The 27,404-nt window shown below is 44.0% G+C and overlaps 1 protein-coding gene across 12 annotated transcripts; it reads right to left on the reverse strand.

The window, feature by feature from the left end:
* Positions 1 to 3,863: 3,863 nt before the first annotated feature.
* Positions 3,864 to 13,715, reverse strand: CLBA1 (clathrin binding box of aftiphilin containing 1). Of its 12 annotated transcripts, none has more exons than XM_055803332.1 (7): positions 13,577 to 13,715; positions 13,255 to 13,301; positions 12,610 to 13,096; positions 9,056 to 9,204; positions 7,413 to 7,542; positions 6,019 to 6,132; positions 3,864 to 4,632 (listed from the first exon to the last, which is right to left on the reverse strand). In XM_055803332.1, the coding sequence occupies exons 3-7, from the start codon at positions 13,063 to 13,065 to the stop codon at positions 4,477 to 4,479; spliced, it is 1,005 nt and encodes a 334-aa protein (XP_055659307.1). In that variant the 5' UTR covers positions 13,066 to 13,096; positions 13,255 to 13,301; positions 13,577 to 13,715; the 3' UTR covers positions 3,864 to 4,476. The 12 variants fall into 12 exon arrangements, with proteins under 12 accessions (XP_055659307.1, XP_055659284.1, XP_055659279.1 ...); XM_055803309.1 differs by having other exon boundaries at positions 12,610 to 13,101; XM_055803304.1 differs by having other exon boundaries at positions 12,610 to 13,101; positions 13,204 to 13,301.
* Positions 13,716 to 27,404: the final 13,689 nt, after the last annotated feature.

A 27,404-nucleotide genomic window follows, 5' to 3' on the forward strand; every position in this document is an offset into this window, starting at 1 on the left:
ATATTTAAGATGCTGGGTTTGTCTGTTCTAGCTGTTACTAATGTTTAAGCTTTTGGCTCTAAGTTTCAACTAACTTTTTCTACAGCGTCACATCCCCTTTGTGTGTCCTGTCCCCACGGAACAAAGGATGGCCCAGTGGGATGGGGGGGATTCCTGTTGTGAGCAGGTGACATCCATTTGTTAGCACTTCGCTGTCCTCTGCTTTTTGTCTCGACTGCCCTATGTACTCTTCCCAGCCCATGCAGTCCTTGGTGTTGCTTGGGGGGTTGCCATGCTTGCAAGTGTTGGATACAAGTGTCCTTGATGCACATACTGTTCGTGCTTCAGACTTGTTTACTTGTTTACTGGAACAAAAATATTGCCACTTGGTGCTAGTGGAAGGTGTTTGCTAGTCTGGGCTAATACAAATGCAACTTCAGGTTTAAATGTTTCCATCCTCCTTACTGCGGATCTCTAAAATGAGCTTTATTTTATTGATGAGACTGCGTGGGCTGCTACAGCTTACAGACCAGAAATTCTTCTTGCCTTTTCTCCTAGAGCCTCCTGACCACAGTGTAAAAAACTTAAGTCTAGAAGTATCTTCTTCACAGAAATTTGGGTTCGGCTGTGAGGTGGTTCCCACTGCAACGTTAGCCCTGGGACTGTGTTCCTGAGCAGGACACGACTGGTGCTGCAGCACAGACCTCCTCTTGGACTGATGGGTCTTGAAGTTTGGCAATAGAAAACGCTGCCTTATGAAGGCACGCTGCGGTTCAGTTGTCTTAAGAACACATTTTTTGAAGGATTGCTTCCAGGTTATGTTGAGACTTTAAAGGTGGTGTAGGGTTTTGTGTATTTTCAGCCATTTCAGCCACAGTAAAGATCTGAACTGAGAAGTGCGCTGAGCAGTGCCGCCGAGCGCAGTGCTGGTGAGACATGGCTAGCTGGGAGGTGCGGGGACTACCTGGAGTGCTCTGTCTAGCTCAGAATTCTGTACACCATGAAGTGAGACTTAAAAAGACTTAACTTTCCAGCTCAAGCAAGAGTAAAATAGGCAAAAGAAAATAACCTGTCCGTTAGTTCCATGAGGAAGATGAGTTTTAATTAGTTGCAAAACCAATTTTGAGCTATTCAAAATCAATGTTAGAAGCGATAAGGTGATGAAGGTGCAGAAGTGCGTTATACAAGTATGTGTCAATTCAGGCAAGCTGGAAGGCTTTGGCATTGAAGTACTTGCCCAGCATTCACAGGCGTCTTGCCGTGACTTAGAGAGAAAAAAAAAAAAAAGCCATCCATTTTTCCCTAATTAGGACCCATTTATCCCAGCAGAGCACTACGCTAGACTGGCTGTGCTGCAGCATCCAGGATGTGCTGTGGGATGATGGTTCCAGAGGTTCTCAGCAGAAGGAAGGGAGAGCTGCTGCCAGATGTCACTGAAGGGAGCCTGTTGCATCTGCTGGCCGTGTGTGTTTGTTTCTTTTCTTTGAATCCTCCCGAGTGGATCTGGCAAGTGAAACTTGGATCAAACAATTCAAATGCAGCTCATTTGTAGCCGAATTCCCTCTGCCGTCCTAAGTGGAGTAGGAGTACTCTGGGAAGTCATCCCATTTTTTTAATGGGAGGATTATTAAAACTGATCTTCAGTATTAAAAAGATCAGAGTGCTTTTAAATCAATGACCCTGTGCTTTGAAAAGAGCTTTTTAAGCTTTTACAAGAATATCTTTTTTTTGTTTGCTTTTTACTCCACAAGTCTTCTGCACATGTCCAACCAATGGTGGGCTTATGGTACACTTAGAAATCATCCTAAGGTCTGCAGCCCCCCTCCTCCTTTTTTTTTATGTATTTAAGGAAATTTACATATTACTTGGATTTCTAAAAATAGCAAATGCTAGCAATGTGCTGTTTCTGAAACAAAACTTCCCAGTACTTTGCCTTCTTCCTCTGCTTAATTTTAAGGATTGTTTCTTGACATAAGTTCCCTGAAATTCTACTTACATTATACCTTAGAACAGGGTACGCATTGAAATACTTTTGTCTTTCATAATGTAGTTCTGTATTTTTGCAAAGCTGTTTACAGTGTTCCTTCTGCAAAGGAAACAGTTCGGTAATTCCATTACTGAGCTGAACTTCTTAAAACTTTGTTCTATGGGTATATTTTCCCTCTAATCTCAGTGGAAGAAAAAGGCATTTCTGCCTAGCTCTGTTGTCTCAAACTCTTACCTTGCTTTTGTTTTCACCTTTTCATAATCCTGAGCAAATGTCAGAAGTCTGTGGTATTTGCTTTCTGCAAACACAGAGTACAGTAACATGTTTAGTTCATCAAAACTCGCTGTTTCACAGCTGAGAGCTCACAACTAAGATGAGAAATGATGAAATTTGTAGCTTAAAAAGGAAGACACAAAGTTTTATTTCTTCCGTGCACCATTTTCACAGAATGAACACCTGGTGGGTGCCAGCGTGGTGGGAGTGCGGGTGCGTGGGCATGCGTGGCTGGGTGCTGGGGAAGGCGACAACGAGGAAATGACTAAAGGAAATGAACAGCCAGTATTTGTGTAAAACACACTGGAGGGGTTTCCGGCACCCCTCCTTTCTGACGGTGACAACAGAAGGCAAGGCTCCTTCATGCTATGCAATACGCCTGAAAACATTTGACTACAATTTGGTTTCTCCTGTTAAGAGAAACAGGGTGCAATTTTCTCTGCCATTTTTCTCTGCATTAAGGGCTGAAGCCTTTGGGGTTTTTTCAAATCTGTACCTTGGACAGGGCTGTAAAACCTGCTAAGAGGGAAAGATGATGTAGTCACCCTTCTCTTGGGGGTAACGGTGCAAAACATTCTTTGACACATTAATCTGATGTTAGCAAAGGCAAATTTGAAAAGCCAGAAGAAAAGAGGGTCTCTGGGCTCTGGTGCATCAGCTAGTGCTGTATGTGCCACAAACTGTGCCCTCAAGCCCCTCTGCAGGGCTGTGCTTGTCTGAAAGCATAAAAATGGGATTTTATTTTTATAATTGATTTCAATAATGTTTATGACCAACTTCAACTATCCATCATATATTGCAAATTTATTATTTCGTCAGCTCATGACTACAACATATTTAATGCGTGTTTAAGTGCTCTGAAATACCTACAAGGGAAATCAAAAATGTATTCAAATCCAGTATTAAGCTTGAGAAAATCACCCCTGCTTTTACATCGACGTGGAGTTTTGAGTCTGGCACTGCAGAACTCCCTGGAGGGCTGGGGAAGCACTTTCCACACAGCCTGTTACCATTTACAAAGTAACCAACACAGTTCATCCCATGCTGATAGCACTGAGGTATCATAAACATTACTGAAGTTACGAGTTGTTACAGCAATTGTAATTTCACTGCTGAACAGTTTACTAGATTAAGGGTTGGAGTCTGCCAGTGCTTTATAGTATTTTTTATTCTAAGAATAGAAACATCATTAAATTATTAGAACTGACTTAGTTTTGGAATATCCAAGTTGTTCCCTGCTTTTAACACATCAAATACCAGTTGCAGTCCTTAGCAGCTCTCTAAAATAAAAAGCCGTATAAAATTCTCATATTCAGAATGCCCAGAGCAGTAAATGGATTAGTAACTTGCATAAGTTATTACTAACAAATAAATAAAGCCAGTGCAGTTGGCAAGGAAGCCCCATGGATTATAGGAATGATAGTGAAGTGCATCCTCCTGGCACTCAAGCATGCAGGAAGATGGGCGATGTAGTCGATAGTTACTATAAAATTTTAAAAGGGCAGCAATTTACAGCATTGCACAGTGCAAGTCCTGAGCCACACAGCTGTTCAGCTTTAACAAGCATGGTTATACGTGGTGTAAGTGTTTGGTAGCTGAATGAATCCAAGAAGTCCTGTTAAAATCGGCTTCAGAGAGGTAATTTATTTCAGTTAAAAAACCAATGCCTGAACAAAACGTTTCACGGACTCGACCCCTGTCACCACAGCAGGCTTTAACAGACAGAAGTTAAACCGGTTTTGTTTTCCTCAACCCCAGTGAAAGCCACCAGATGTAGAAGGTTTCTCTCATGATATCCAGGAGTGGCAAAGTAAAAGATTTCAGCTGATCCAAACTGGATCAAACAGGAGAGCTGGTGACAAGGCACACTTTACAACACACTCGAGGTATGTTTAGATTTCAGCAGGGAAACAAGTCTTTCCATCAGAGGTATTAAGGCCTGAAAGGTCAGGAGTTCAGGAGAGTAGTCCAGAGTATCTTTAAAGTGGGACTGCAGCTGGATTTACTGTAAGAGACACGACTGGAGCAAAACTTAGGACAAAATTACACCTTTGACTTCATAACTAAATAGGATAAATATCTTCTAGTAACGTTGCTTTAGGTACTTCATGTACAGTAGTATCTCACTTTCCTAAAGAACATACATAGTCTATAGTATCAAGCTAGTAACAAAGTGAAGGTAAATTGCATTTGGTTCAAAAAGAAAAAAAAAAGGTGCATTTGGTTCAAGAAACATCTTAACTGAAAAATTTCATTTTTAGGTTGTGTGTAGGGAAAATGTGCTTCTTCCTTGGGATTGTTATACATTGCATGTCTCCATTTGACGATGTTGTTTTCAAAAAGAGGTTACAGGTGAAAAGATTACCATGTCTGGAATCTGGTGATACAGAAAGCTGAGTGAAAAAGAAAGCCTAAGTTATTTTTTTCCATCCTACAGTAAGTTAACCACTGTGCACATTTCAATCTAACTTTTACACAGTTTTCATAAAAATAAAATAGCGTAAGAAAAAAAAAGGACATAACTAAGAAGATAAATGGAAAGCATCCCACTGTATGATTTAACTTACTTAAAATTGGAAATAGCAACATACATTTCCCAATGAGCTTTTCCTGGAGACACCAAGATGCAGGGCTCATTCTTTCCCTTCAGAAGCTACTCCAGAAAAATACTGTCTACTTACCTTAACTTTGTATCATGATTCTTTTTACTTTCACCCCTTCTTTATCTACCTTCAAACATTTCTCTTTTGCCTAAGCCCTGTCTTTGTATTTTACACATTCCCAAGTATGCATCAGTTCCTGTGATCCCACCCTTGGGTACTCACTAAAGAAAGCAGAACTGAATTATGAAGGAATAAGCTGGACAGTCTTTTTGGTTTTCCTTCTGAATTCTCCAGCCTAACGTCCCTTACGTTCAGGTTCCCAGAACGGTTATCCATCTTCCTTGTCCAATGCAGTAAACCCAACAAAACAGAGCAAAGGAAGTGTGCCTCAAACTGTGCCTCTCCACAGCAACAACAGTTGCTCAAGTTTATTCTCCAGTGAGGAAGGGACCTTGTGTTAGGAACATTCTTCCAAAATACTTTCAGAAAAACAGAAAGCAAATGAAACTTTTTTGCAGCAATGGAGAATGACAGAATATTCCTGCCAACTTGCAGTGTTTTAGCAAGAAACTGAGCTTATTAAGGCCTGTTTGACCAAAGAGAAATGCTCTAACAACAAAATATTTCTCTGGTAATTATAACATCAGTTCTGCTCTGCTCCTTAAGTAGCTCCTGTTTTCCCTTCAAGTGGACAAACCAAATCTGAATCATTCTGAATATCTGAAATGCAAGTCTGAATGCAATTTCTTCTCTACCAGATTTGCTTCTAATGTCTCCCTTACAATATATTTTAGAAGTGAGTTACAATCGTCATTCTCAGTGATTGACATGTTGGCCCTTCTACAGACAACGCTAATCTTCCTTTGTCATCAGACCATCCTGCCTACATTTTACATGTCGCTGCTCTCTCAACCACTAACTAATTTGGCCTAAAGTCCAACTTACATAATGAATAACCTTATATCTCGGTATCCCCCATAATATGTCACTTTGCATTTGGTACGTTATCTTGTACCTTTTCTAAAGATGTCAGATAGGTTTCAAAGAGCAGAAAACAACTCCACATCCAAAGAGTTACATCAGGACATACGCTAGAACAGCTGGCTACAGCACAGAGGAACATGTAAAATACACTCTGTGGTCCTATGAAGTGCTTTCTTCCAGAGCAATTCTTACCTTGGTCTGGATCAGTGCTTTGCAGTCGTTAATACTGAAGCCATCACATCTGAAGTCCTCATTATCTTTGACATTCGATTCCTCAAAAATGTCATCCTGGCTCTCCAAGAAGTCCTAATAAAACATAATTTACATTTTCTTTACGAATTTGTCTGATCTCAAAGCATATAACCTAAAGAGAAGTTTCCCTCAAATAACAATAACCACTAAATTTTACTTTCTGAAGCTGTATTTTGATTTATCATGTGCCTCCCTTGCATCATAACATTTTTATGCCAATACAACTTCTACACACATGAATCTAATTGTTAGTTAAATTAATAAAAAAGCCATTTCCGATTAAAATTAGTCTTAACCTACAACAGAAAATAGCTGAGAAATACATCTTCATCAGTATTGTTAAAAGTAATGCAATTTTCCAGTAACAGAAAAGAAGTAATGACAGAAGTTTAAGGTGCCTGGGCACTAACTGAATGCCAGTGTGTCCATGGGCAAGAAAAGAACAGAAGGGGAGTTAAGCTGTGTGGAAGAAATGTCTGCCACTCTCTGCCATTCAGTGACAGTTCTATAAAAGTGACTTTCAAGTGTAGAATAGGTCCTATACCTTCAGCACTGTCGTTCCATTTGTATATAACTTGCATGAAAGGTTAAAGATGTCTATAAATTCAAAATTGAACCCGGTACCCTCGCCCCATGCTTCAGCAATCAAATTATCAATTTTGAAACAGTTATTTCTGAAAAGCACATGAGACTAACTCATTCCAACTAAATAACTAGGTTGAATACTAAACCATCTCTGACACCTTTATCATCTCAAAGCAAGAGGTTAAACAGAGACATTTCTTTCTGAGATCTTTCAATACTGTTGGTTTGGTCTCAGTTCAATTTAAAACATACTCTCCCGCAAGCCTTGCAAAACCAGACTGATCTGAGGAAAAGGGAAGTGGAACACACTTTCAGTTCGTATACAGTAAAAACATCCAGTAGTTACTTTAACAGCCTCCGATTCAAATCTGATTTTCACTTAATGGAAATATATTAGAGGCTAACCATTTTCTCATACTCAGAGCAAAAAAGAAAACCATCTTACCGCACACACATCTGAAAGCTCGTTCTGTATCTCTGCTCAAGCTGAACATACCACCTAACAAGCAGGTGCTACATAGTGGAGACTTCCAACGTAAAGGTGATCACAATTTGATCCTGCACAATTTGATAGTTACTTACACATAATGGTGAGAAAAGACCAGATTATAATTTTAAAAGGCTCTCTGTAAAAAACCTTATGACTCACTCAGATCTAGTTCCTCACGCATCTGCATGTATGGCTTACAGAAAATCAGATTCATAACCAAGTGTTTATGCTGGCATACAGCAAAGCATTGTTCAATTACCTTTTGATTTGCATCTATTCCAAGAACACTCAAGAGGTTTTCTTGGCAATGAGTTTTACTCCAGGGCTGTCTTAAGCTGGGGGTATTACCAAAGTGTCTAAGCGTTCTCCATATGTTTTCAGAATCAATGCTAGGAGAGAAAACATAATTTGAGGTTACAAGGTGTACAAAGTTTCCAGTGAACATACAGAACTTAGTTATTTTCACTATATACAGTCATAAACTAACCTACCTTAATCTGAAAAGCAACTTATTTCGAAACTCCTTCTACATTCATTCAAACTATCAACCCAATGTACTAATAAGCCGGCATGACGGTTAACAGAAACAGTAAGTCAATATAACTGTATGTTTGGACTTCTCTGATAAGAAATGCATTAGAAGCATATTTCAGAGATTGTTATGTGCCAACAACTTGCATTATTCAATTGTTTCTGTGAAATGTGGGTAGAGCTCAGCCATATTAATTCTGCACTTTGCATTTTGTATCTCTCAAACCTTTCTCCTTCCTATGAGTCGTGCTTCTCCACTGCAGCACCCTGCTGCTCAGGGGGGTAGCCTGCATCTGCTCTTGACACTCGTGTACTACCGAACAAGCCCGAGGCACACACTGCTCAAAGAGTGAGAATCAAAGAGTTCCCTCCGCGTAGTAATTTGGGTTCTTACATTGCATTCACCCTATATAAATCTAGTTGCTTTTTGCTAAGTGCAGGATGCAACTATCATTGGTCTTAGTTATTCACCACAGCGGACCAAGGCTTTTTCATCTGTAGTCGGTACTCTGCTTAATATTGCAGCCCCTTTTACACACATAGCATGTTTCTCTGCAAGTTTGAGGCTGATTAAAATATAATGCATATACAAGGAACTTGCCAAAAGGATGAATACTTTAAATGTTGTAACGACATTTCTTGCGATTCTTACGACATTTCCAAAGTATGGTCTGCCCCAGCTTTCTATATACAAACCTCAGATGAATGCAAAAAACCCTACAGTACTGTTCAGTAACTACAATACTGCTCAGAAGCTGCTGATCTTTCAAAAACATGTAACAAAAGCATTCCAGCTGTCTGAAGAGAAAACTGAGTTAATGATACTAATTGCTATTAACATAACCCCAGGAAAGATGCCAGATGCAGCACAGATTCTGAAGCACATCTGGTTAAACATAAGTTACCACCTGGGAAAACTGGGGTGGGAGGGGGAAGAAAAAAAAAAACCACCACAAAAACAAGGCAAATGGATTGTCCGTAGAAGCAGCAGCAATGCCTCTGCCTCAGATGATGGAGAAATAAATCAGATGTGTTGTAAAGAAAGGGCAAGAGAACAGGAAGAACAGGCTGCCTGTTGGGTGTTCTGGCATTCCAGAGGCTTAGTCATAAGAGGGCACACCAACAGCAGGAAAAACCCTAAGCAGGAATTTGTAATTCGGATATATTCCCTTCCTTGTTCTCCAATGGCTAAAACACAATCCATTTCCTTCAACAAGACACTACAAAATTGTTAAGATCTATATGCTGAAGAGCATAGCGATTAAAAAGATTAAGTTCACCTGCACGTACCACTGATTTTTAAATTATGAAATAAACAGTGTAAATGCTGAGGAACTTATTTTTTAAAAACTGTTGGTCTAAACTCATTACCAAAGTTGATTCTTCATAAGTTCAGGAATCCAAACATCTTCATTTTTTGTATCAAGTACTTGATCTAAGCTTCTTACGCTCTCTCTGGACTGTGATACAAAGACTTCTGGAAAACTCAACTTAAATATATCCTCACAGCTGTGGTTTGCCTAGAAAAAACAGAGTTTTATTACATAGGTTATACAGGCCATCCCCACAGTTCATGAAGGACCTAGTCCAAAGACTACAATGTTTTTAGAGATTGTATTATTGTTTTTAATATTTGTATTAATGGCACAGAGGGACTGAGCCCATAGTTCAGTGTTTTGAGTATTTACCTAGAATTGGAGGAGGAGAAGTAAAAGCCCAAGAGTCCAGGATGAAGCTTAGTCTCTAGCTTCCTAGCTACTAAGTTATAGACTGGTTTGCACTCAAGACTCCTGCTCAGCTAATTCAGTCCAGGTCAAAAGCTTGTTTTGCTAACTTAGTATTCAAAACACACCTAATTCAGCCAAATGTAACACAACTGCTAAATGCTATAGTTACCAGTAAATATTTCCACTGTGTAAGTTTGCACAAAAGTTGGGGGTGTATTTCTCTATATCCTTACATTTGCACCAAACTTTTTCCAACCTATGTTAAAAATCAGAGCTGGATTTACATACTTGTTCCTCCTCCAGCTCTGGAGGACTAAGCATAGCCACATAAATGATCCAAATAGGCGTAGAGAAAGTAACAGGGTTACCTGAGGACTAAGAAATACATATACAAGAAAATATATGCGTAATTTACATCCTATCCTAAAGGGATGTTATCATGCCATCTGGTCCAGAAGCTTTGTCCTTTTATTCCTTCAAAGAAGGAATTACTGCAATTTTCTCTATCAAAGCAATTAATTGACTTCAACACCCTGCAGAGGGAATGTAATCCAGGAGCAGCAATGTTGTGTGAAAACCGGAGAATGAAACCAGCCAGTTTGTTTTCTTTGACTAGCAAACAATTTAATCTGAAAAACATAAGTAGGGATAGTCCATATGTTGACAGTTTCATTTAATTGTAATTCAAACAGCTGAAATAAACCGAAAAATTTCCACAGTTCCATTATACTGAACTCAGACAAGTGCACTGCATACTGAGAGAGTACGGATGTAATCTAACAATGAATGGCAAAATCAACAGAGCTGGTAGAATGCTTCTGTACTTCTGAGCATGCTTCTAGAAATAGAATTTGTGCCCCACGCTGCTCCCTCCTGAATTAAAGCCTTGCTAAACTGCCTATCACTCAAAGGGCGACTGCTGGGAATTCGGAGACTCCTGGGTAAAATCCTTAGACTCTTGCCCAAAGTGTCATAATACTTTAAATCAATTCATAAATTATTTTGGTAGACTTAACTTACGACAGGGATACTATATGGAGGAGACAGATGTCTGAGAAGCAGAATTTGGTGATAGCACGCTTGCTAAAGCATACATGGAGAGTCACGGTCAAGTTTAAAAAAAACCAACTTCCAAATAAGTACCAAAACCTAAATGGGCTGGGAGCTAAGGAACAGTCAGGCAGCTGCTCTTGGCTTTGGGCGGGGTGGGCGGTGGAAACTACAGCCACAGAAGTGTGAATTGAGGGAAGCACAGGGCTGCCTGGTCTGTGACGTTACTCTGACACACATACAAGTCACTGGCTTACAGTTTATCCAAGCCAGATTAAAAAAACAAGATATTTTAGTCAATACCTTTATTACTGTCTACTTCAGTGGATGTTTCTAAAACAAAACTTGGTTATATTTTCATTTACCTTGTAGCTTTGTACTAATTATAAAAACACGAGAGCACAAATTTCACACCCATGCTTTTTGACTAAATCCTCTCCATCCTATTGCATCAGAATACTTCAGTGCTTAAGCAAGTGCAGTAGTCCCTCTCACAAAGGCCAGTATTTAAAGAACACGTGAAAAAATCCTTAATGTTATTCAATTATGTAGGCAAAATATCCAGTTACTGCAAGGAAATTAGTGATTGCTTTCATCTTACAATACACAATTCTGCTCCAGACTGACACAGTTTAATTAACAGAAGCATTAGATATTGAAGGTCAGAACTCTGGTCTCAAGTGATCTCTAGAGGTCCCTTCCAACTTACCTGGACTTTTTTTTTTCTACTGACAATACAGAAGATGGAGCCCCAGCCTGAAGAATTTATGATCTCAAAACAAACAATACATAAAGCACAGGGATGAAGGACAAGCTACATGTTTATTCTACACCCAAAGAAATCGCCAACAGCTCTGCAGCTGTTTCTCTACCCTGAGACAAGAAAAGACAACTTGAAACTCTAGGCATAGTTAACTTATTTAGCTCATACTGGGCATTCCCTTTTGCCTTTAATAAATGCAAAAATAAAGCAAAGGCTTCAGTAAGATTAAAATCCTCTGGCTTTGGAAAGAAACCACAGTCCACTATATTCTGCTTCAGCTCCAGTCATTACATACTCCTCTTGTTCAGCGTAAGACTTCTCGTCCCTAATTGCAAGCATTATGAATGATTTAAATTCTCTGTTTATGCATACCAGTAACCAGGCATCTTGTGATCTCCGCTCCGTCAGGGCTGGACAGCTTACCCCACGTGCATCTTTGTGCTTCCCCTTTGCAACAGGTGGAGTTCCCAGGCAGGGCAGGAAAGCCTGTCTCCAGAAACCCCTCAGCTCCCTACACATGCTAAAACTCACCTAGCAGGCTACAAGCAGTAAACTGTTACTGCTACCAATTAACCCCGCGAAAGTCTTAAGTCGATTGCTCTCATTTTTCAAATGTTTTAATTTAGGACAAAAGTAGTAGAATGAGGGTGTTTTGTTTTGTATCTGAAAATTCTTATTTTCCTTTTGTTAATTTGTTTCGCTTCGGTGATGCGGGTCTGGTAAACATGGAAACGCATTAATTACAACAGGGTATAACCCTTAACCTGAACCTTTTTTTGTGCTGATAAGAACACATATTATTTATTCAGATTATTAGTGCTAACATTGTATGAGAGAATGTACGATCCTATGCTAGAAAATAATTATATTTATATTCATTTTTGTGTGTCATTAACTTCCACCCTCAATCGGTCTAAAATTCCAGAAAGACTGTTGGATTATTGATGCAGTATATTAAATAACACGTTATTATTTTTGCCAATTTCTAACTCAATGCTATGTTGGTTTACTTCAGTAAGCTTGCAGGCCACTCACAATTTTTGTCCACCACCTTCCCAGTTCTGTTTCACACACTCATTCCTGTCTAGCTTTTAAACCCGGTGTGCTTCAGGGCAAGGTTCGTTGTTTCTAGGTGCTTACTTATTCCTAGAGTCTAGAAGCAAAGTAGCCATTGCATTCTTAAAAGCTCTCCAGCAGGATAAGTATTTGTCAAACACTGTAAAGAAGTTGCTTTTGTTCCACTTGAGTCAGCTGCGAAGTAGCTTGACGGTTTCTCTCCCTGTACAGCATTATCCTCAGTAGAGGAGACATTCAGATACAAATCTTGAGATGTAGGAAGCAGTAACACAAACATTTCTGGTCTTTGGTTTACTATTAACACATACCTCCTTTAGAGAGCTCGAAGCCTCCTGTATCGCACTGTGTGGAGATGGCTCAGAATGAGAGTGATGGGCCGAAGTGCTACAACGTCCGCTGCTTAAGTCTGTATCAACTCTAGAAGTTTTTATTGATTTCACCAAAACTTCAAGATTGTGACTGGATCTCTTTGTTTTCTCTAAGGACTCCTTGAAGCCTTCAAAATCACCCCAGGAACCGCTGGGTTCTGAGGTACTGTAAGCGCTCACAGAAAACCCCTCACAACCCCCTTTGCTGCTCATTACAGGGAGGCTTTGCTGCGTTACTTCAAGATTAATGATTTCATCGTTACTTGTCCTTTCGTTCAAGTTACAGTCCCTTTCCTTGGGAGACGTACCACCTGCTCCAGCTGCTAGGTCTTTCGGAGACATCTGGTGCAATGTGTCGGTATCAGTAAGATTTTCTACTGGTGCCAGGTTCTGCATCTTTGTCTAAGAAAAATTCATTTGTTGAAACCTGTGCTGCAAAAGAAAAAAAAAAAAAAAAGCTATGGAAGTTCAGCTGCATTAGAAATCTGAATATCTCCAAAATAGAACGAAATCCTTCATGTCACCCCAACTAACAACACCGCTGCTAAATGAGAACAGGATGTCCTTCAGCCTCTCCTCCAGCACCTGCACGTTATTGTTATTGAGTCTTGCTTTCTGCGTAGGGTATTCGCCTGCAAAGAAAGAATGATAAATAAATACCTCTGTGATAAGGGCTGTGTAGGAATAGAGAAGGAGAGCTGATAAGGCCGGAGAAGGAACGCTCAGGTTAAAATAAACACATTCCAGTGTTATACAGCTGAAAAGCGCTGGAGGCAGCGCTACTACAATCCACGCTTTCTGCCCACGCCCGCAAGCCGCTGCACTGCCGAGCACCGTCGGATGTGGACCGAGCACCGACGGAGTACGGGGACAACGGGGATAAGCACAGGCGACATCCAGCACTTACCGGTGCCCGTGTCCCCCGCCCGCGCTCCGGCCGTGCCCGCTGTGCCGGCGCGGACTGTCCCCGGGGGGCGGGGGGCACCGGCCGCCTCGTCCCGTCACACACAGGCCCCGGCAGCCCGCACGGTCCGCGCCCCCCGCCCAGCGCCGGGAACGGGGCGGGCTCCCTGCCTGGGCCCGCTGGGCCGCGCACACCGCTCCCGCACGGCCGGGCGAGGCGCTCCCTCAGCCGCTCCGCAACGACGGGCCGCGGCCAGGCGGGGGCTGCGCTCCACGGGCACAGGGGTCCTGGGGGCCCCCGCACGTTCGCCCCGAGCTACGCGGGGCCGCCGGCGCTTCGCCCGCGGGACGGGGCTCCCCCAGCACCGCCACCTGCCGCCGTGGGGAGCCGCGCTCCCGGGGAGGGGGAGGCAGCCGGCGGGGGGTGGCGAAGCCACTGGCCCCACAGCCCCCGGGAAGCACAGGGCCGCGGCCGTGCGCCGGGTGTCCCTGCAGCGGGGGAGCGGCGGCCGCGGGGCCCCGCCAGCCGCGGGGAAAGCGCCTTACCGCCGGTGGGCCGGGCCGCGCCGCAGGTCGCTATGGGCGGGGCCGGGCCGGGCCGGGCCCCACCGAGCGGCGCTGCCGGGGACGCGGCTGAGCCCTCAGCCCGGGCGCTGCCTCCCGGGGCGGGCGGGACAGGCCGCCCCGCGCCCGGGGTGACCGGCGCCCCGCGGGCCTGCCCGGCCTCCGCCTGCTCCTGCGGCCCGGCCCGCGCCTGCCGGGCCTCCGCCCGGGGCGGCAGCGAGGGGCAGGGGGCCCGCAGCCCTTCCCCGGCCTCCCGGCAGCCCGGCCCGGCCGCGGCCCGGACGGAGCGCTCGTTCCCTCCCCTTCCCCGGGTCCCCAGCCCTGCTCCCGGCCCTCGGTCACCGCGGGTGCCAGCCCCTGCGCCTCCCGCCGCCCCCCGGCCAGAGCTCAGCGCCCGCCCGCCGGGCACGGGTGGGTTTTAGAGCCGCGACGGGCCGAGCAGAGCAGCCGCGTTTGCCCAGCTGCGACCTGGCGGGTTAAGGCCACACGGTTTGATGGCGGTGGTTCCCGTTTACTTCGAATTTGAGAACAGCCAAGATCCTCGCATAATTACACAATTTCAGCACTTAAAGTCACCATCTGCCCACCCTGTAACATCACCTCAAGATAAACCAGCAGGAAGCAGCCGGTGTTGGTCTCCCAGGGCCTCCTGCTCCCCCCTTTTGTGCCGGTGTACAGGCAGGTGCTGGGGGTAACCCACAAGGCCAGCGCCGCCCCCCCGCCCCGGTAAAACCTTTTATATGCTTTGTTAGATGCACTTGTTCACAGTTCGGTTCAGTCACACCTAATGCTCGTTGCTTCTGGCGAGCCTTGCCTCCATTTCAAGGGACAGCATCATTCCCCTCCATGGTCTGTGGGGAGGAGGGTTGGTTAGCAGGGGGCTTTCTTTGCTCCAGGGTGGTTCAAGTAATTTTCTGTTTGGTCTCATTAACCATTTGGTTCTCCTTGACCTTATCTTGTTATGCTCCAACGTGACATATTTATGATGCCTGTTCCTTTTCCCAAGGCTCTGTTTTGCTAATGATTTGTAACATCCTCTGTTTTTCAAAAAATTTCTTGATTTTCATTACAGATATTTTTATATTTTGTCTAACTTTCAACAGGCTGACCTTCTACTGACCATGGATAGGCACATGTCTGATCTAATACTGAGCCAGTCAACTACAATTTGACCCACTTGTAGCTGGTAAAGCCAGGAGCTGTGGGCATATCACCTCCAGCCCGAGGTGACCACCTCTTCTCGCCCACCTCCTGAGGGTGGCTGGAGGCACCGTGCCTAGGGCTGGTGCTCCCATGTCTGAGTGACAGAAGGAAGAGTGTGAAGAAAACTCCCTAACCTTCCTGCCCTCGGCTCTGGATTAAACATCTGGGCAGTCCCAAGCAACGGGGAACAGTTGTAAAACCAAGGAAAGAGGTTTTTCTGGAGCAAGACCCAAAATAAGCAGTTTTTTCTAGGCTTTACAGTACATAAGTTTTCCATCCCAGGCACAGATATGTGCACTCCCCTCCCACGCATCTGACTCTCATTCCAGGCTGTACTGCTTTATCTGAGGATGAGAGGCTGAATTTGGGAACGATGCCTAGACACAGAGCCAAAGAAACTTTATTGGCAAGTCTCTGAAAGTTTTTTTAATTTTTTTTCTTTCTGCTTTGGAGCAGTTCTTACTCTCCATGGCCACCCCGTGGCAGCTGTGGCTCCGAGGAGACAGTAATATTGTGAGTCAGCCCCAAAGCATCTGACACTTGGGATAGCATTCTCGTCTATGCTGCAGTAAGTTTGTGTCGCAGGGACCTCGGGGGTTCACACTCTCTTTTCAGTTTTGAGGAGAACTCAGCATTTTTTCTGGCTACCAAGATTGTTTTGCACAGCTTTACATTTTCACCTTTGCCTTCTCAAAGGAAGAGGCCAGAAACAGGCAACGCAAAAGCTGAGATGCTTCTCTCTAAACCACACTTTGCATGCGGAGGGGAAGGGGTGCGTGGGTTTTGAGAACCTGCAGCTGCCCTGCTAAGTTCAAGCTGCCTTTGCAGTGGCGCGAGCAGGGCTGCCACAGACCTTGGCACCTCAGGGCAGGAACAGAAGAAAGCGGAGTGCCTTCTTCCCGGAATAACATCAGTAACTTCATCAAGGACTCGCCACGTAACGGTAGCGTGTATTTCTCTGGCCAGTACACCTTATAACCTCCTTCCCAAAAACCTGTTGCTAACCCTGAGTCCCTGCGGTGGAAGCCATCAGCTGCACCATCTGCTGGATGTACCCACTGCTGCCTCCTCTCTCAGGCAAACACAGCTGAAAACTCACAGAATCACAAGAAAAATCTACGCTGGTGTAGATACACAGGGCAGGTTCTTACATCAGGAAAAAGGCAGCATGAGATACAGCCTCCCTACAAAGTGGATTTCACCTGCCCTGGTATGAACTCACTTCTCTTGATTCAGACCAGCTGAGTACAAGTGTGACAGCTGCTCCTGAGTTCCCTGATGTGTGTTTTGCATGACACCTTCTCATCGATTGACTAGTTTAAGTTAAAAGCATTATCCCAGCTGGATTAACAGTTTTCCCCTCTGAAGTATATTGGGGACAAAATTCATGTTACCTGTTTGGGCAATAAGTCTTAAAATTTTGTCTGACATATACCAGGGCTTGGGATTTACCCTGTAATTACTGCATGAAATCAATAATTTCCTTTTGAACTATCACTTTTCTTAAAAAAAAAAACAAAAAAAACCCCACCAAAAAACCAACAACGAACAAAACAAACCCAGTCTTTATTTAAAAGGAAAATATGCCAAAACTTTCAAATATGGACTATAAGCTTATACTTAGGCACTTCAATGCATGCATCTACTAGAGCAGAACCTCGCTACTCAAAAATTCACCAACACAAACAATGGGATTGACTGAACACTCACCTGTAGCTGCGCTTACTGCTCCTGCCACCATTCCTACTGGAAAATGATTTGAGTTTAGTACGCATGGTCTAGAATTATTCTTTTTTTTCCATTTTATCCTTTTTTGAAAAATACCAATTTGCAATGAAAAAAATCAACAGAATAACTGAAAAGTATTTACTTTCAGAGTAAATCATCACCACACTGCTGTAGTATGAAGCTTTATTTGTTTGTGAAAGATCTGGTCCTGAACTGTTGCATTGTGTGGTTCCCCTGTAAATGACTAGGGTGATACGGATGGCTTTTTTCTTCATTCATTTTCTCCCTTGGAAAAAAATACAAACAAGCAGTACCTTTGTATGCAGAATTTTCAGTGCTTTTTTTCTTTAATTGAAGCATTAACAAGATTAACTTGCTGTTTAAATGACTGAAATATTTTCTTTAATTCGTATTAAATATTTCAATGTCTTTTCTTGTAAAAAAATAAGTTATATTTAGGTAAACTGGCTTAAAATGTCATTTAGAAAGTAAGAGTAAACATGTTTTCAGAAGTCAATAAATAATTTTGACTCAAAGTGACTTTTCATTGAATAAGGTGTCTTTTCAGTAGATGATTAGTAATTTTTTCTCACCCTAAGTATCCAGATTTTAGAAGTGTAGGACGTCAGCAATTCTTTTATTTCCATAGTAATAGAGAGTGCTCAGCTTCTTGAAAAAAGATTGCAGATATCAGGTCTAAACACTGATTTAATTGACTAGCTATGGCTTAAGTTTGAAAATGGGGTTGATTATTCCATTAAACTCCCTCCTGCAGGCACAGTGGTTTTGCCATACCTGCCGGCCTCGCTGTGCTGTTGGTACGGATGCTTCATAAGGTCAATACAATCCATTGTCTTTTCCGAAGTCAGAAATGAGAACAGCAGCACTCCGAGGAAAACTTTACTTCTCCCCAGCACACGACAGGTGCGGATTTCCTGGACCCCTTGCAAAATACTTCTCCGTGTGCTAAACCAGTGTGATGGGAGCCACTGGCCTAAGTCACCTGCAGCAGTTAGCAGTGCCTGGGCTAAGGGATGACTCAGAGACCTTTCCAACAGCAGATGGCAGCTCTTCCATGTCTCTCTTTCGTGCACACAACGATCCTGTTCGTTCTCGAGCAGAGGAAGTAATTCAGCCCCCCTGCACACTGCACTGGAAAGGTATTGGGCCACCCGCTTTATCTGCTGCCCACAGAAAAGCCATTTCAGAGGACCCCTGCAACGATGGGCGGTCAGCGTAGAGAGATCTACCCTTAAAAAAAGGCAACGTACATCTTTTCCCAGGAGACATAAGATAATACTTTATGTCCCTTCCTTCTCCTCTCAGGTGTAGACGATAAGGGAGCTGTAATCCACCTCTCAAGAAACGTAGACATGCAGCAGACATTACGTGCCCTGGGTTCAGTGGCTGCCTTTAGCACTTTTGTCTAGCCCAGTGGTGTGGTTTCAAAGCAAAGCTCACATTTGCTTCTGTGGCTAGCCTGATTCTTAGAGTGATTTTAAGGAACACAAACCAGGTGTCTTCTCAGGAAAGGCAGAGAAATGCCATTCCACTCTGGTACTTCATGGAAACATCATCTTCCAAATCCGTATGTGGGCTGCACTGCTTTAAGATCCTTCTTACATAGCACATGTGCCAGGAGAAGATTCTCAAACGATTCAGAGCTTCCACTGGATCCTGGAGTGCTTCTTGTGCTACATGTAAAGGGCCAAGTGCCGTAGGCACCTTCCTATTTGCCAGCATTTGCCAGCCTTCAGCAATTTGCCACCACGCCATCATCCACTGACACCTCTAGTTTGAATTCCTTTCCCGTCTTCAGCTGCTTTCCCTTCTGTTGTCAATCCCACTTGCCGAACCCCTCATTTCTTTTATCAGATCTTTTTCTTACTATCCATTTGCCAACTGTTCTCTCTTCTGCCTTTAGCCTCCTGCAAACACAGACTTGTGCCTTGGGCCTTTATGGAAGTGGTAGTGCTTGTTATTCCATGAGAGGGACGTGAGGGGGGCAAGGGTTTCCTGGGTGGCAAAAGCAGGAGGCTGCTGACATCACAACTGCTCTGCAAGCAATAGTCCACAGATTTCAGGAGAATGAAGGTGATCCTCTTGAAGTCCAATTACACTTAATCGAGAGTGTGGCAGCCATGCACCGACAGTGTGAGTGCAACATGGCAGCAGCTGCTCACATGGACTCCATCACCATGGTGGAGAACCTGGAGAAATGACAGTACTTTGACATGGCTCCAGGGTTCCTATTCTTGGATTCCACAGAAAATCCCTGCGAGCTCACACTTCTAAGACTTTTTTTTTAATCTCCTCGCCACCATCGCTGGCATCAGCACTCCTTTATGCACACTCCTGTTTCCAGCACAGTAACTATACTGCTTTTCTATGCATGTTGCTTGGCAGGGGGGACAAAGCTTCTGTGGAATTACAGCTTTGGGTTCAGATCTGTAGGGCAGTGATAAATATCACCAGACTGCCCAGGAGAGCTGGCATGCCTCTAAAAGCAATTCCACAGGAGCTATGAGTTGCAGGAGAAATCATTCACACAGCAGCTATGTGAAACTATCAACAACGATTGGAAACTGCCTGTCAGCCCTGGCCTGGTACGGATGACTTTACCTCAAAGCCGTGCAACAAACATTGCAATATATGTGTAAAACAAATGGTAGAATGGCTCCTTCATTCATACAGCAGGGCTGACATCTGTTCCAGATGCCAGACTGGCTACTCAGAAACAAAAGCTCCGGAGAAGTGCCATGGCCCCGCAACAGCGTCTCCTTCCAGAGCCACCAAGTTGCTGCACACAGATCCTGCAGGCAGGCCTGTGGCGGGAGCCAGAGGAGGAGTTCAGCACCTTCCAGTGATTAAGGTACCAGTCTGGTCCTCAGAAAGACAGTCTTGTTGCACTGTGTTATTTGCTACTGTAGGCATAGCCAATGGCCTTCTTCTAAAGGTCTTCTCATGATCGTAGAATCACAGAATGGTTTGGGTTGGAAGGGACCTTAAAGATCATCTATCCAACCCCCCTGCTGTGGGCAGGGACACCTTCCACCAGACCGGGTTGCTCCAAGCCCCATCCAACCTGGCCCTGAACACTTCCAGGGATGGGGCATCCACAGCTTCTCTGGGCAACCTGTGCCTCACCACCTTCACAGTAAAGAATTTCTTCCTAATATCTAACCTAAATCTACCATCTTCCAGTTTAAGGCCATTCCCCCCTGTCCTATTGCTACAGGCCCTTGTAAAAAGTCCGTCTCCAGCTTTCTTGCAGGCACCCTTTGGGTACTGGAAGGCTGCTGTGAGGTCTCCCTGGAGCCTTGTCTTCTCCAGATGATCCAGCCAGCCAAGGAAAGGATCCTCAAGGCAAAAATTTACACATTTCTGGAGCTCTGAAACTTCCAACTCCTGCTTCTCTTACTGCTGTTTTCTTCTACCTCCTCTCCTTGCCCTGACTGTAGTCAAAGCAGAAAAACTAGGAGATTATCTTCTCCTTACAGTACCTCCTTCTGAACACAGGTGAAAGTGGGCCTACACTCCCTGGACCTGCTAATGCTCGCAGAAGGATGCTACATATCCCACATCTTCAAAAAGCTGGTTGTTTAAATGTGTGGCAGTAGTGGGTGGTACCACAGCCGAATTGTAGTCGGTGCTTCACAGGCACCTACCTACACTTGCTCCTTGCTCTAATATCATTTCCCACTAAGCGACTGTTCTGTGTGGCTTTTTTTGCTGATCATTCAAAACCATCATGTGCACGTATTAAGTTTAAGTCCAACAGTCTTTGCTGCCCAGCTGGACGTTCCAGATACATAAACATTAATTTACTGAAAGCATGCCTTGTAATTTTTGCCCGACCCCTGCATGCACTGTAAACTGAGTCGCGACTGCTGCAGTTTGCAGCTCACTAATCCTCTCTTTTAATGCCTGATTAGGTCCCAAATCCATTATTGTTAGTGAGATGTGGGAGTGGGGAGGGTAGGAGGATTTCATCCTCGTGGCTGAGCGTTAAGCTGCTGGAGGTACACCCGGCTGGTGCTATACCAGTGTATTAATTAGCTTGCCTGGAAATTTCGTCAGTACTGTTCAGTGAGGTTGTTGAAAGGTCAGACACTCCATTAGAAGTGTTGTGCTTCAACTTTAAGTCATAGCACTTGACACTTAACAAATCTCTAGGAAAAAAAATTCAAATAAAACATTAGCATAAAAATATTTTTAAAAACTTGAGTGCCCACTTAAAGCAGCATTTGAAAGAATGCTGAATCATAATAATTAGCATCTTTGCAGTGCCTTCATTACACGGATCTCACTTCCTTACAAGTGAGCTTCACAAGGGCTCCAAGGTAGGTGGAGTAGTGGTCACCGCTGCACTTAGCACAGGGGGAAGCATCACTCCTCGACCTTGCACGGTGGGTAACAGAATTAAAGACATGTAAGTTATCTGCCCTCTAAAGAAGACCGCAAGTCCCCGGTGGGTGTCTCCATGTGCCAAACCCTTAATTATCAGTTAAGATGTCATCTTATTGCTTAAAGTGCAGCACTGCAGTAAGAATGCAAAATACTTGCCATCCTTGCAAGAAAATAAAAACATGTAATTCAACGGCAGAAAGGCAGAGTTTGTGTGAGTTTTGCATATGTGTGTAGGGCAGCCATCTGCTTTCCCTGCCAGATGGTGCCACCACGCCGGTAAAGCAGTACGGCTGTGGTACAGACAACAGGCAAGGGCTTAGCTGTCAAATGAAGTAGGTGACAATTTCTGAAGCTGAAGTAAACTACCCGCTGAACTTTCAAGCCCTTGCTTTGCCTGCTCTTGCTCCTGGGAGGTGGGAATGTGCTATCTCGGACCTCCCACTTGGCTTTAAGATGGGGCAAGTGTGTCTCACAGCCGGCTGAACTGAGAAGACATGCCCAAGGTGGTGTGGCAGCACAGGGGCCAGGTGGCAGCTGGTGAAGCTGCCGTGACTCAGTGGCACTGGGCTGTGGGTGAGCCCCAAGCGGCAGGGCAGGCTGGAGCTGGAGCGTCTGTGGGAGCAGACCCTCCTCTCCCACCTTCCCTGTGAACACCCTACACGTGCTCACAGCTTGTCTCTCCCTTCCCATCACAGCTAAAAATACGGTGCGTACCACACTGACAAACATTGTAGAAGCATGCACATGGCATGTGGACTGCATTTAAGCCCATCTCCTTGAGCCATATTTGCAGATGTTCTCTGTGGCGTGTAGTCAGTAAGAAGTAAGTAAAAAGTAAGGCTTTGACCTCCTTGTGTCTGTATTGCAAGTGGTTAAACCAAATACACATTAAATCCATAAATAAATGGATCACATTGTGATCCATAAATAAATGGATCAAATGTAGCTGGTTTTGAAAAGGAGAACCCACCAGGTTGGAGCAGTCAGGAGCTGGATGGGGAAGGAGGCTGCTCTCCAGCGCCAGGTGTGCAACACCATAAACATAAGGCCAGACAATTTACAGAAAAGATCAAAAGAGGGCAGGCAAGTGTACATGACCAATTCCTCCTGTGCTAACGACGCTATCACATCTGATGCTGGAAGAGGGCAGCATGTGTTTTATTCAGTGGTTTATATTGCTCCATTGCTGAGGTCACATTTCTGAGAGCAAAACAAATCAGTTGTAAAAGCAGGGAATCTCTGCTGTGGCAACTGGTCTAGCCTAGAAATTTAAAGTTTGGGTCTAGATCCAAACTCTCCCCAAATGCCCAACGACTTGCATTTTAAGATTTAGATTATGTTAATTTTTATTTATGGTAAAAAAAAAACCAAACCCAAAAAAACCCCAACAAAAAAACCCAGAAAGAGCTTAGCACGCATCTAATAGCAGCTGGCCTAGGCTTCTTGTGCTATTGTAAATGAGGTTAGCAGGACTCTGCAGAATACTATCATAAGGTTGCAATTAGCGATGAGAATTATGCCACACACATTTTACATAAAAGGAAACAGTTGCAGTAAAAAGCTGTTCGATTCAGGCAACACGAAAGCACACAGTTCATGTAAATTAATAGTACAGCAAAATATAAACTTTGGATGCACAGACATGCCAATAGTTTATTTTTTTAAAAAGGCCCTTGTTGAGAGGTTTGGTCACACTTTATATTAATTTTCAATTTTTGAAATATTTTATAAAAGGGCACTAATTTACTATTAGCTTAAATACGGACATGATTCATATGGGTATGAACGTGTCAGGGAAAAACATGAGTTATATGGATATGAACGTGTCAAGGAAAGACATTTGGTTAACTGAAACACTCTTTAAAAGTAAATTTACTGAGCTACTAAATTTTGGAAAATATTTAACCATATACTAAACTGTCTGTCTATTCACCAGTTGGTCTCTACTTATAAGCTGTTTAGGAATAGAACCTTGCAGAATAAGGTAACTTGAAAACTTTAGATTTTTGAGTTTATAGCTAACACTTGGATATTGTTCTCCCTAGAGCAGCTGAGATCAGTTCATTGGTTATAACTGGAAAAAAATATTGGGTCCTCTCTTTTGAAATGATGACACCAAGGTTTCTGTATTTAAATCGATTTATACGGAAAGGCTGTTTGGCAAAAATATTCCAAATATAGGAAGGACTGAACTGAATATAGCCGGGTAACTTTAGTATTTTAGATCTTTGCCTTGTTTAATTTCTAATGCATTTATTTTATGCTTCTATACAGCGTCTTTCAACATAGAAGAACTGGGCTAAATTTAGTCCCAGTTAATGCAAGCTCTGCTAAGTAAGTAAGGGCTATGAATGCACTTGACAACATCTTCATGAAGGGCTGTAACAGCACACCAAAGCACCTTCCTGCAGGGTCCCAAATGGAGGCTTGGGAGCCAGTGACATCAGATGGCAAATGCATGTGGTCAGCACATCTGGACCAGCACATCACAGCAACATTTGCTGCAAGGGCTTCTTCCAAGGCACAGGCAGGTTCTAGCTGCTGTTTTCCAGGCAGAAGCCTCATGGAGGATGGCAATGCAATTTTCCTGGGCATGTGTGTTACCGTACCCTGTTTTCTATACTCCCCCAATGGGGCAAATTATGTCATGAAAATCTTACTGCAGGACTGCTGAGTATTTGAAAGGTCATTAGTGAAGTGGAAAGAGAAAAGCAGCAAAGCACGGCCTTTAATATAGGAAAACACAGCTGAGGCGGTTCCAAAGGTTGAAAATGATCTTCAGACACAGTGCTGGCAAGGGAAACGCCAGCTTAGCCAGAGAGCTGTTGCAGTGGGAGCTCTGACCAGCAGTGGCTGTGGCTCGGTCATTGCTGTGCTCCAGCAGCTCCTGGGCTGCACTGGGGCTTTGCTGGGAACACTTTGTGCCACGGCCGTGGAAGCGGGTGGCAAGGCTGACTGCTTCTCCTCTTGCAGCAGGGGTGAGGACCAGGCTTTGGACGCCACCCTCTGCACCCAAATGGTTGGTTGGACTCCTGCTGTCCACCCTGTAAGTCTCAGGATGACATTCATGTTGTCCACTCTTGGTAGTGGTCAGGCATGATGAAAAGCGCCAGCTCAGATCTGTTTTCAGTGGGCAGGACAGGTGACAGAGGCTAACCCTCTTGTCCTGTGAGCCACATGCCAAAACTTGCCAGTTTTATGTCACAGGCTTCCAAAGAGCTGGGGGAACTCCAGCAGCCATCCCTCCCTCCTACCGATGACCTGAACAAGGCTCGGGCTGGCACTGGGCAGCTTGGTTAGTTGAATTTGAGCATGCACATTGGATTTGCCCCCTCAAGCTGAGGATTTTGCTAACCCAGCAGAACACGAGGATAGGTCTGGAGAGGATCTGCACTTCATCTGCTTGGAAGCAGCATGTGGCAGCTGGTTGATCATCACTTGTGCAGAGAGCTGCAATCTGCTGCCTGGTTTTCATGTAGCTCTGGGTGAGGGCACCACGTGCTTCAGCTATGCCCTGTGTCCCTCACATGGTGGTATACACTGCGGGTGGGCTGCTAGAGCTTCTTTCTTTTCTCACCCATGGGCATGAGGATAAGAAAGCATTATTTTACCCTGTCACTTGCTCTCCTTCTCAAGCTTAACTGCCCCTGAGATGGTGGTTCAGCCAAGGGACTAAATGGATAACTTGCACCTTACTCCCCAGACAGCCATGCCAGCAGTCTGCAATCCAGAGCACTCTATGTAAGCCAGGTGTCTGTTCTACCATGGCTTTGCTGTTACTTTTACTCTTTTCTTTTGCTACATCTCCAAAACATATGTAGTCTTCACTAATTTGGCTTCATTTACTGCAAGGATCTCAACATTCAATGAACCAGACCAAATTACTGATTTAAAATGTCTGATCTATAGCATAGATAGAGTTTTGAATCCATAACAACTATCAGAAATGATGTGTGCACAGAAGTGCAGAGTGGTTCTAGCACCAGACTCCTTTCTGTCTCTATGCTTTCCTCAGGAAATTTTTCAACAAGATGCAGATCCTATGATTTTACAACAGTGCTTTCTAGAGATCAGTTTGCTGGCTACGCCCTGAAGTCCCTGACACTCTAAGAAACAAGGCTTAGCAAGAAACTTGAGAACAGCGTGTCCGACTGGAGCATACATATTGTATGAGGAGACACCTGGGGATACAATTTTCCTAAATTTTCTTCATGAACGGGCAGTTACCTTCCCAGCTGTTGTATACTCTAGAACTGCTATGAATAAACCCACACAAAGCGTAACTGGCCACTGTTATTGTAGTTTACAGCAGTTTCAGCCATCAGTGGGTCATACTGCAAAGCATGGGGTTTTCTTAGAGCTCTTCCATGAGCAAGGGGACTGTCGTGACCGAAGGAGCTACCTCCCTTCAGCTGAGCCCTGGGAGCTGACCCTCTATGTAGTTCCTCGGGTTAGTAAGTGTGTTTGTTCCTTGGGTGAAGCAGATGGGAAGCATGCAAGAGGCTGTTACCAAGGTTGTGGCACCTTTATGGTTTTTGGTGTTTGTCTGCACCTTTCCTATGACTCTGAGTGGCCAAGGTTGACCCGCTCATCCCAGTCACAAGTGTTTTGTGGCTGCAGAGCTCTTCCCTGAGGTCTCATCTGCTGCTGCAGAGAAATAAGCCCGTCTACGTGTCCCACTAACAACTCTTCCTTCATTTGCTTAGGTTTTCTACCAACTCCATCACAATTTTGTCATAACTAACCCCAGGAAACAGATTTGCAAAGTCCATCCTAAGAGATTCTTCCCTTTTCTTAAACAGCAATTTACCCTAACATCATATAAAAAATAATTCTATGATATGACAAATTCACACCAAGCTTTGGTTGATCCAACAGTTTTCCCCAAATAGTGACAACATTTTTTCTGTACTATAGAAATGAATCAGGTCATTTTATAGGCTTGCAGGCTGAGCTTTTGAATGAATTAATCCGGAATTTTACATTTCTGAGGTGGATTCGTAGTGCTAAAAGAGTAGGTGTATATGCAGCAGTTTAAATAATCAGACTAAATGATTCACAGTGTGTATATAAAATAGCAAAATAGTAATCTTAAGGAAAACACGTTTGAAGAACACTTAATGTTTATTTTCCTATTATTGGAGTAATTTTGAAAGGCATTTTTCATGGATACAGAGTGTAAAGTAATAAATACGACAACGTTTTGCCTCAGGGGGCTTATGTTCTTATCTTCTGACTTGGGAGAGGCATGGGGTGAAATGTCCAAGCTGTTCTAGCTGTCATAGCTACATCATACCACTCTGAAGTATGTTAATATTCTTCCTGAGCTGTTCTACTGCTCTCCACTGAAACCCTCCCATTTACAAGTTGTCTTCAAGTAACAGAAACAGCTCAAAGAACCCTTAATCTGCAGGGCTGCGTGATGCTGCTTTAGACATGTTGCAAAAGGGGACAACAAAGGACAAGAACTTAAAACTAACTGATGAGGTTAAACTGTGGAAATTCATGTATCTTGAATTCCATGGACTTCTTTAATCAGTCCTGCAATCTGTTTAGTTAAGCTGTTGTAAATCCTAGTGTAAGCAACATGAGGGATATTTAGTAAGGCTAAGACAAGGAAGACTCGTTTCCCTAGGCTTTTTCCACAGTCGCGGGAGAGAGAACAAGGCTCTTCCAGGAGAACAGCTGGGGCTGCAGATCCACTGAACTGATCTCCTGAGAAGATGCTGAAAGAGTGATGTCCCTTCCTCCAGTCAGTCTGCTCCCTCCAGCTAGCTCTTGTACTCCCTGAGCTTTCCCACCAGCAGATCAGCTTTCCAACACAGAAGAAAACGATGCCATGCATTTCTGCGGGATTAGCCTGCTGCCAGGCTGGTGGCTGAACGGGCTCATGGGGTGATCTGGCCTTCTCTAGGTAGAGATTCCCC

Source organism: Falco peregrinus, chromosome 1, assembly GCF_023634155.1.
Source record: "Falco peregrinus isolate bFalPer1 chromosome 1, bFalPer1.pri, whole genome shotgun sequence".
Taxonomy (NCBI): Eukaryota; Metazoa; Chordata; class Aves; order Falconiformes; family Falconidae; genus Falco; species Falco peregrinus.

Bases quoted from the DNA above. Each gene is read 5' to 3' on its own strand.
- CLBA1 (XM_055803332.1), bottom strand. From the start codon at position 13,065: ATGCAGAACCTGGCACCAGTAGAAAATCTTACTGATACCGACACATTG. The intron at 9,205-12,609 runs GTATGTGTTAAT...TGTTTTTTCTAG, and splicing joins CTTCGAGCTCTCTAAAGGAG to GCAAACCACAGCTGTGAGGA. The intron at 7,543-9,055 runs GTAATGAGTTTA...TTTCTCTCCTAG, and splicing joins CTTATGAAGAATCAACTTTG to CATTGATTCTGAAAACATAT.